Source organism: Salvia hispanica, chromosome 4 (assembly GCF_023119035.1).
Source record: "Salvia hispanica cultivar TCC Black 2014 chromosome 4, UniMelb_Shisp_WGS_1.0, whole genome shotgun sequence".
Classification (NCBI taxonomy): Eukaryota; Viridiplantae; Streptophyta; class Magnoliopsida; order Lamiales; family Lamiaceae; genus Salvia; species Salvia hispanica.
The window spans coordinates 23,033,588-23,044,852 of record NC_062968.1 but is presented as its reverse complement, the minus strand read 5'-3'; the positions used below and the strand labels follow the sequence as shown (position 1 = coordinate 23,044,852).

At 36.7% G+C, this 11,265-nt stretch overlaps 1 protein-coding gene across 1 annotated transcript; it reads left to right on the top strand.

Moving 5' to 3' along the window:
• Positions 1 to 7,491: 7,491 nt before the first annotated feature.
• Positions 7,492 to 9,180, top strand: LOC125220683 (zinc finger MYM-type protein 1-like). The gene has a single exon (XM_048122834.1). It carries the CDS (start codon positions 7,492 to 7,494, stop codon positions 9,178 to 9,180), a length of 1,689 nt encoding a protein of 562 aa, XP_047978791.1.
• The last annotated feature ends 2,085 nt before the right edge of the window (positions 9,181 to 11,265 follow it).

Below are 11,265 nucleotides of genomic sequence, written 5' to 3'. Positions count from 1 at the left end.
ATACTACTGCTCGTGGTAAATTAATATAGATCTAATTAAATACGACTGTATATGGAAAAACTAAAAAAAATAGTCTTCCTTTACTAGGAAAAAAAAATACTACTGCTACTTCAATGTGATGCCTGGTTATGAAGAGGCCAAAACTGACACAAAATTAAATAATTATGCTATAGTTTCTTGTGTTTGCAGGTTGTCATCGTATTGTCTAATATTTTCATTTCTGCTTGCAGATCCAATGGATTAATCAAATCAAACGAACAAGATTATTTTGTCATTTTTCTTTAATTTTCAGTAAATGAAAAAAAAATATGTTACTGTTAGTCTGTGATCCAATTAATTAGCAGACAAGTGAACGTGAAACATTTATAATCACACAGTACCTTAAAAATAATTCTTCCACATTCCGATCTAAGTGATACATTTCAAAAATTAAGAAAATAAAATTTTAAAAATTAAACAAATAAATACAAAGCACAGAAAAAGAAAATACAATGAAGAATAAAATACGAGATAAAATATTTTTTTTACCAAAAAATAAAAAGAAATGTATCACTTAGCTCAGGGCCAAGAATAGACTTCGGCCCCCTTCCTCCAAAAAAGACAAAACTTATAGTAGTCCATAGAAGCAACAAAAATCCAACAATGGTGCAGAAACACCACCACCACCGCCGCTACAACAAACTCGAATGGCGAAAACCACCAGCCTGGCCTACTCCTACTAAACGCGTGCAAGTTCGCGTTTCTCTCAAGTATCTAAACAATGTATACATGTATCCGACCTCCAATTTCATAAAAAAGAACCCGGCTACGAGAAGAGAAATTTTGGAATATGGGGTTAATTTCGCTGACCTTTCGAAATTTAGGATTCAATTTGCTGACCTTTCGGAATATGAGATCGAGGCATGCGAATTTTTCGGAATAAGGGATTTTCGAATTTTTCTATTTTTTCTCTTATTATTTCTTTCTCAACATTTATTATTGACCAAATCACCCCTACAATATTTTCACTCCAATTCTGATAATTTTAACCCCAATTCTGATACCTCTCGACTCCGATAACTCTCCTTTCACCCAAAAACAAAGATGCATCCAAATCAACCACCTCGTCAGCTACTCATGAAAGACATGGATCTTCGGTGTTCCGCAGAGGCAACGGCCGCCGCCGTGGAACTTTGTCTTCCCAAATTGATAGAGCGCAAGATAAATTCGAGGATGAGAGCGCCGCTACAACGGCTGAGCACCAGCGGCTGTTATGGTTCTTCAGATACTTCCCGAACGTGTTCTAGTCTTGCCGCTTCTGAGCACCAGCGGCTGTTTAATTGTAGTGAGGTCACTGAGGTGGAGTAGACATCTCCTTTTTAATAAAATTTCAAAATTTGTTTATATCATTAATTTGATGATGAAAGCTGATGAGATTCATCAAGTTTTGAGAGGTAATAATAAGGTCGGGAAAGTGGAAAGAAGTGATGGCAAAGAACATTGTCGACGATTTCAAAAACTATCCGTGAAAATATTATAGGGTAGTTTGGACAATTCATAAATGTTGAGATGGAAATAATAATAAAAAAATCAGAGAAAAAATAGAAAAATTCGAAAATCCCTTATTCCGAAAAATTCGCATGCCTCGATCCCATATTCCGAAAGGTCAGCGAATTGAATCCTAAATTTCGAAAGGTCAGCGAAATTAACCTCTTATTCCGAAATTTCTCCGAGGGGAAACGTAGTCTACTCAATATAGCTCATCGTCTATTCGTATTTGAAGAACTTGTATTAATATTTATTTTTTATGAAGGTTTAAACTGTAAAAGAAATTAAGAATTAAAGATATTCATATTTTGAAAAGTACAGAATTAAAATAAAAATAATGAAATTTTTAAGATCAAAATCTTAAACGCAATTGATATAATAATAGTGATATAGTATCATAAATAATTAAAATCAAGATTATAAATTTCTTAAAAGTCATAATCATAAACACAATAAGTATTAATATAGCATATACTATCAAATTTTAATTTGTTGCATGTTATAGTAAAGTGAGCTAAGAAAAATCTAATATTTAGAAAGAAAGAGAAAAAAATATTATCATTATTGCTTTATAATATAAAACAAACGAGTTAAATATGTGTGATTATTTTTTGATCTAGATTTGCCATTACGTTCCAAAAATTAATACTAGATAAAATAGGAGAGAGAAATAGAAAAATTTTGTGAAGAAATTTGCACAAAATAATATGATAATATTAATTTTAGTGCACGTGACCACTAGAGGAAGTATTAAATTTTATATTTCTTAAAGATTATTAAAGCATTTAATATTTTTACATAATAAGTTAACCTTATGAAGATTTTTATTACTAATTCCATATATAAATACAAGGCTAACAAAGTGTGTATAAATTTAATTAAAATTAAAATATTAATTGAGCCCCATTATGGTAATACAATAATGTCAAAAAATCATTTTCCTATTATAAATTAACATTGATTGTAGAATGAAAATTAAAAGGAATTTTTGTAGAGTAATTAAAAGAACACGGTGAGGAGGAGGAGGAGGAGAAGAAGGAGAGACCTCCTTTAGACACCACGGATCTTATCAAATACATCACTCAACTCCGCAATAGCTTTGTAATAATAGTAATTGATTAATTTTGGGATTTTGATGAATAATAGTAATTGATTGATGATGATGTAGGGTTTTGATGTGGATGAGATTCTTTAGGGCAGGTAGTTCGGTCATCGGTTAGTCGGTTAACCGATGACCGAACCGTTTATCACATTTCTCGGTTACCGGTTCGGTTCCAAAAGAAAGGTGTCTTTCGGTTATCGGTTCGGTTCGGTTCCAATCGGTTAGAACCGATTGGAACCGATTAGAACCGAATTACACATTTAATATTTATTTTTATTAAGTATATTCTAAATAGGTTGTTTTTATTTTTTAAATTTCTAATACAAAGCACCTACATAATTTTTTCTACAAATTTAAATACCAAAAACTCAATGCAGCGCAAATGGTGGTGGCTAGGATGGGAATTTTTCGTATGCAGATTGATACCTATGAACTGCATATATATATATTTTTAATAATTCGGTTCCGGTTCGGTTAACCGGAACCGAACCGACCCTATTCGGTTAGGAACCGAACCGAACCGAGGCCAATTCGGTTTCGGTTTCGGTGCTTCAATCTCGGTTACTTTTGTGCTCGGTTAACCGGGTTGTCGGTTCGGTTCTAACCGAACCGACCGAATTACCTGCCCTAAGATTCTTCCTTCTTGGCTGATGCGTGCGTTCGCGTTTTATCTCCAACCCGTTGATGTGTCTCTCCCCACCCGAAATAAATATTTTTATAAGGCAGTCAAGATTGCGATTGATGAAATTAATGTTGACATGGTATGGTATGGTATGCTTTGGTTTGGTTTACATCAATTTATGATTGTTTGTTTAGGAAATCTTGTAACAGAAAACAAAACTTACAAGGCTGTGGAAGTTGTCAAGGCTATCAGAACAATGTACCCATTCTTTCTGACATTTTTAACTCTTGATATGAAAGAAGCAGCTGAAGCTGCTGCTGCGACGACTATCCAAGCAATCGTCTACCGCCCCATGTACCACGAACCTTGGGAACTCCAGCAGTGGAGGGTTGTTAAGGCTTGATTCTTTTATCTCTCACTCTCTGCCTTTAGACATGCTGTAACAGCCCGCCCTCCTAGGGTACAATAAATGCGGTGACTGCTACCAAAACTGATTTAAAAGAGTTTAACATAGGCTAGGGTTTCATTTAAAGAGGCTTGACCTAAGTATAAAACGGACTATCAGAGTCGCAAGTCAAAGGTTTAATCAAGAGAAATAAATGAAGGATAAGTACTATAAAGTATGATCAAAACTGAAGGGTTCAATAAATCCCAATGATATCACAAGATGTCTCAAGATTCTAAAACGTAAGGAACAAGTGCAAAATATCCAAATAATACTAAAGTGTTTCAAAGAAAATTCAGCGGAAACGACCAAGAGAAAGTGCAGCTATGTATGGAGACACAACTACGCTTGAAGTTCAAAACACCCATCTTAATTAGTTAATATGCTCAACACCCGCCACCGCTCGTCGTCGTTCAACCTGCACATAAGGAAAACACATGCAGGGCTGAGTATTTTGAAATACTCAGTGAACTCGTTGCCAAAACATTTTATAAGTCTTACCATAGTGAACTCGAGGTTTTACACTTTTCAAGATAAATATTCAACGAGTATCACAAAAATATTTTCATAGATTGGTCAATCAAACAACTCCCCAATTTCCTCATCACTTTCCACAATCTCATCATTTCCATAGTGCGACGAAAGTGTGGCCACACTTTTCGCCCACGAGACCGGCCGACTAGCAAGGACGGCTCCCGATCCCAGCCTGGTAGGGTTTGTGGCCCGTACTCAGACCCGAATTCGTTTAAACATATCCATAGCCACTGTAGCCTAATGGAGCGTACTCATAAACTAGGCATCAGACACACAATATCATCACAAAACAAACATAGGCATGGCATAACAGTTAAACCACCCTTATCTCTCCACTTTCATAAATTTGCAACATAAAAGAGTTTAGGAATAAAGCCCACCTCGACTGCTTAGATTTCAAGTATGTTCTTTCCTTTGTTATCCTGCTTCGCAACCGAGGTTTCACCTTTTAATCACATAGGCATATATCACAAATCAGATTCAACACAAACTCCTAACTCATGCATGTCTCAACGCTTTTCCCTTTTCCCATCGATTTATCTTAACGTCATCAATCAAGGCCATGTTCATCACATAAGTTCCATTCGCATCTCAACTCAAGATCTAACATCAACATATGTCACACAAGAGTATTTTGCCAACATACACACAACACACACACGCACACACACTCGCCACACCCACACGCACACACGCCACACACATGCATACATATTTCCACATCCCCTTTATCCCACTTTCACTCAACAAGATGCATGAGGGTTCAAGAATACCGATTAATCGGTTAGAAAGAAGAAGATTAATATGAGAATACCTTTTTGAGAATAACGAACGGTAGAAACGAAATAAAGACTTGGTTCTTCAAAAATCTTGAGGCTCAAACTCTAATTCTTCTCAAAGGATGAAGGATTATTAGAGTAAAGTAGAAGAAAATTGAGAGAGTGTGGACAGAGAGAGGGGGCGAAAATTGTGATGGCTAGGGTTAGGGGTTTCTCTTATTTATAGTGCTCAATAAGATCTTTAGGTAAATAATATAGAATATTTGGTTAGATTTGGTTCTCCATAATTAATTAAAAACAAATATTGTGGAGTAGGGAGGAAGAAAAAGATCTAGGGTTCAAGCATGGGGATTTTCGAAATATATGGCTTTTAATTAGCCAAGATTTTGTTTTGTATATTTTACGGAGTAGAATAAAATATCACGGAGCAAAATAAAAATAAAAATCCTCCCCATTGGGAAAAGAAATAGGCGTGTATTTGCTCCTTTAAATAAGGAATTGATCTTTAATATTAACTAAAATAAGATATGACAAGATCTCCTTGAGGTATGGAAAGATTTGGTAGAATATTTAAATTCTAGGTATGGAAGGAAATCAATAAGGGATCAATTAAAAATAAAATAATTCTTCCTTCCCAAATATAGGTGATTTTGGAAAATCACCTTAAAACAATAGGGTTCGATTTTTCTTATTAGGAAATAGAGAATAATTGGATTTTGGATTTAATTTGGATAAATATCCCAAGAATTAAATTAAATCCGGAAAAATGGGATTTTCTCCACTAAGGCTATGATTTTTGAAAATTCCAAGGAAAAGGTTATGGAATAGTATCCTAAAAATCTCACTCACCCTTAAACAATTAAATCATCACATAATTTCACCTTTAATTCAAATATTCGCATGCCACGTCATATAATCAACAAGTTTGACTTTTCAAACTTCCAACGCAACCCTAAACCCGACTCGGTCATAACTTCGTTCCTCAATTAATTCACGTCTTCTAAGTCATAAATTAGGAAATTAAATTTTCGGCTCTAAAATTAGGGTTCGAAAAAGTGGGGTGTTACACATGTTATGTTTGAACAATTACCTAGATATTCCTTTTATTGGCCTTTATTATCCATCTATGCATTAGACATGTTATGTTTGAACAATTACCCATATATTTGCTGGTGAACGTGTCTTGCTTATGATATGTAACGACCCCAAAGAATAAACCAAAAAAAATATTACCACAATTTTCGCATTCTAAGACAGGTCAGATAACATAAAGAAAGACAGATCAGAGAATAGAGAATTAGAGAATCAGACCAAACTGGGTGCAGACAGAGCAGAATACACAGAGCAAAGTACAAAGAATCAGACCACCCAGTTAGGGTGCAGAAACAGAGCAGAGAACCAAATCACCCAGTTAGGGTGCAGAGACAGAGCAGAGAATCAGATCACCCAGCTAGGGTGCAGACGGATCAGACTTTTATCGCCCGATGTTACCATACAACAAGTATCACATTTCCTCTCACCTGGCTTATTCGTTACTTAATGAAATATATTATGAAAATCTATTAAATGGTAAAGCCCTTGCAGGGCAGGGTCGCATCAAGTAAATCACTTGGGTGCACTGGATATCAACATCTCATCCTTTCTCATAATCATACATCATTTACAAATCAAGTGGACATATCTTTCACGAATCAAACAGTCGGGGCACTGACGGAACTATACAGTGCCAAGCCCCTGCGCCAGTGGGGGCTTACCCGGCACCGGACCTCAATTCACCCTTATGCCGCCGTGCTCCGACCGATTTCCGCCCCGGCGCCCCAAAGCAAGCCCTGACTCCATCTCTCTGTTTCAGAAATTGAAAATTGGGGAAGAACCGAAGAAGAAGAAGAAGAAGAAGAAGAAGAAGAAGAAGAAGAAGAAGAAGAAGAAGAAGAAGAAGAAGAAGAAGAAGAAAAGGTGGGTTATTTGTTTTGGGCTCTTTATTTACATATTGGGCTACCTATTTCTTTTGGGCCTTTTAATTTAATAAATTAAGTAATTAAATATGCCAGCCCTAGCCCCTAAGCCCTTGCACTATCAGCCCAATTCTCAAATCTTCTCACGCTGAGATTGCAGACAAGTTTTGACGCTGCGTACTCGTCGTTCTTCAGCCACGCCTTTCGTGATTCAGGTAACAATTTAGGGCATAGTGCAACTCATCTCAGTTCTCAGATTTCAAGGCTCAATTTTCAATTCTTATGTTTAATGTTTAATTTGCCTAAAATGTAATTAAACTTTGCTTTTAAATTTAATTTGTGTACTGTGTACAAATTGCAGTATACTTGATTAATCTCCATACTTGGCTACTTGAATTTGATCGTTTGACAAAACAAGAATTAGGATACATTTATTTGTATTGTGCAATCATATTGCTTGTATTTTTATTATTGTATGAATATATATTATCTATCACTAAGAAATCTTATTGTTATTGATTGTAGTTATGCATCGGTATTTTTCTAAAAGACCAAGGAACGATTCAACAACTACAAGTGCTCCAAATGATAGTAGTATTGCAATTCCGAATCCGATCATGAACCAAGAGAGAATTAATGTTGCAAGTGGTGAATCTAGTGCGGAAAACATAGATCGTGACCCGGGAAAGCGGAGACCTATTGTTGAGTATGAAGTCCAAGATAGGGATCGCATTCGAAGAGAATACATCTCGAAGGGACCTTTTCAACCAAAAGGCCACGTCTTTAAGAAAAGCTCATTTGGTAAGGAGAAAAGGAGTTTCCAAAGTAATTGGTTTGAAAGACATGCTTGGTTGGAGTATAGTGTGGAGAAAGATGCAGCATTTTGTTTTTGGTGTTATCTTTTTAGGCCTATTAATGACAATCGGTTTGGCGATGATGTATTTGTGAGCACAGGATGTAAAAATTGGAAAAAGGCTCTTGCTATTTTTAGAGAACATGAGGGTTCAGTTAATAGCACACATGATCAGGCCAGAATACTTTTTGAAGGATTTAAAAATCAAAGACAAAGTGTTGAATATAATTTGACGAAATTTGATAAGGAAGATGAAGTCAACTATCAAATTCGTTTGACTGCTTCTTTAAATGTGACTCGAATATTGTTGAAACAAGGGTTGGCTTTTCGGGGAAATGATGAATCATTGGAGTCTGAAAATAGGGGAAACTTTCTAGAGATACTTGAGTGGTTGCGTGAGCAGAAACTTGAGGTAGCAGCGGTGACGTTGGAGAATGCTCCTCGCAATAATCAGATGGTTAGTCCTTTAGTTCAAAAGGAATTGACAAATTGTTGTGCCGTTGAAACTACAAAAGTTATTTTGGAAGATATGAAAAATCGCAATTTCTCTCTTTTGGTTGATGAAGCACGCGATGCATCGGTTAAAGAACAAATGGCTTTGGTTTTGAGGTATGTTAACAATGATGGAGAGATTGTAGAAAGATTCTTAGCCTTGGTTCATGTCACCGATACCACAGCAAAATCATTGAAGGAAGGGATTGACTTAGTATTTGCTAAGCATGATTTATCTTTGTCACGTTTAAGAGGTCAAGGTTATGATGGTGCATCAAATATGCGGGGTGAGTTCAATGGTTTGAAATCACTTATATTGAAGGAAAATCCATCTGCCAAGTACATTCATTGTTTTGCCCATCAACTTCAATTGGTAGTGGTAAATGTTACAAAAGCACATGGTGCTGTAAGTGATTTTTTTACCATTGTTACTATGATTGTCAACACATGTGGATCATCTTGTAAAAGAAAGGACAAGCTACGGCAGCTTGAGCATGAAAAACTTGTCGAAGGTCTAGAAAGTGGAGAAATTAAAAGTGGAAGAGGTTTAAATCAAGAGACGAGTTTAAAGCGACCAGGCGACACTCGATGGGGGTCACACTTCACTACTTTGCTTCGTTTGAAAAGCAAATGGTCGTCGATAATTGAAGTGCTTGAAAATGTGTTTGAAGATGGTTCTAATAAAGATAATAGTGGAATATCAAAAACTTTGGTCATGAAGATGGTGAGCTATGACTTTGTTTTTATTTTACACTTGATGATAGAGTTGCTTGGGACAACGAATGATTTGTCAACAATTCTACAACTTGGAGATCAAAATATCGTTCAAGCTACATCTTTGATACAACCAAAAGGACTTTGCGAGATTTGAGAGAGAATGGGTGGAATGAATTCTTGGGACAAGTCGAAGAGTTTTGTGTGGCTAATTCCATTGACGTCATTGGTATGAATGATACCATCAATCATCGTGTGCGTATGAAGCGGGATGGGCGTGTTACTAATTATCACCACTACAAAGTGGAGATTTACTGTCAAGTAAGCTTCACATTTTATTTCTCAATTATGATTACAACTAATTATCATTTATAATTAAATACTTAAGTCTAAATTTTTGTGTTGTTAGGTTCTTGATTTACTTACTCAAGAGATGGAGAATCGTTTCCCAGAAATAAATACAGAATTGCTTACTTGCATGAATTGCCTTAGTCCAAAAAACTCATTTGCTAGCTTCAATGTGGACAAGTTGGTTCGTCTTGCTGAACTTTATCCGGCTGACTTCTCATCTGTTGAATGCATGATCAACTTAAAACTTATATCAATGATATAGTTGATAAAGTTGAGTTCTCCAACATTGAAGATTTGGGAGATTTAGCAAAGATTTTGGTTTCTACCTCAAGAGATAAAGCTTTCCCATTGGTGTACCGTTTGATTGAGTTGACACTGATCCTCCCGGTTGCAACAGCTTCTGTCGAGAGAGTATTTTCTTCCATGAAACTTATTAAGACAGATTTGCGCAATAGAATGGGAGACGAATGGATGAATGATATCATGGTGGTAAACATTGAGAAGGCAATTTTCAAAAAAATTGAAAATGAGACTATTCTTCGGCGATTTCAAGACATGGCGACTCGTCGAAAACAGTTATCATCTAGTGTGTCGTAAAAGTTGAACAGACATTACATGTAAAATTAAATATTTTAATATATATATTTTTTTAAATTTCAGCCCCGGCTTGTTGAGTTTTCTGGTTCCGTCACTGAGTCGGGGCTTAGCAATACTCGAACAATCAACCGAGGGACTGGTACGAGGCTCGGTGGGCACGCGCAATGGCTCAGTGGCCTTGCTCAGTGATACAATAACCTGGCACGAGGGCCTTACCTGACGGCACGACAACATGGCTGGATGGCCTTGCACGATGGCTCGATGGCCCGGCTATATGGCCTCGCACGATGGCTCAATGGTCTTACTCAATGGCACGATAATCTAGCACGATGGCCTTGCACAATGGCTCGATGGCTTGGCACGATGGCCCAGCTCAATGGCCTTGCACGATGGCTCGATGGCCTTATACTTCGGCACGATGGCCTTGCTTAATGGGACGATAATCTGGCACAATAGCCTTGCACAATGGCTCAATGGCTTGGCACAATGGCTCAATGGCCTTGCACGATGGCTCGATGACTCGGCTCAATAGCCTTGCACGATGGCACGATGGCCCGGCTCAATGGCCTTGTCGATGGCCTTATACTTCGGCACAATGGCCTTGCTCAATGGCATGATGGGCCCACACTAGCACAACGATATTTCATGTCAAGAGAGCACTTCTTAGCCCATGGTCGAGCTTTTGGACATAGCTGGCGCGGTCTAGTTGAGTCCCACAACCCTCTCTCACATCAAAATGTCCCTGTTGACCCGAGTCGGCCACTATAACCATCATTTTGCATGATAAACTTACTTTTTCCAAACCATTTGATTTTCAAAGTTTCCCTTATATACTCTTATTTTCTTATCATATTATTATTATAAACAACTTTACTTTACATTATCATATGAAGTTTTAAACCTTTTTTTTTCTCGTTTTTGAAAATTGTTTATTTCTAACCAGATGTTCGAATGAATTTTACAACGTAAGAATATACTTCTAATTAGGCCTTTTCAAGGGATATTACAACATATGCCCATTCAACTTTGAAGAGTATTATGACTTCGTTGCTTTTATTAAATAACTACGCAGAGCCATACTTCCCCCACTGCAGTTACTTATTTACTTGATGGCTTGTGAACACACAACATGATTGAAACTGTATACACACTTATAGTTACCTTTTTACTAAACTTTGTGCCAAAAAAACTCATTCGTTTCAGTGGTGATTATTGAATTTTTCATGCAATATAGTGTTGCGATAGTATAATATTGACAAACTTGATATATGAGCCTTCACTGACCACTGGTTTC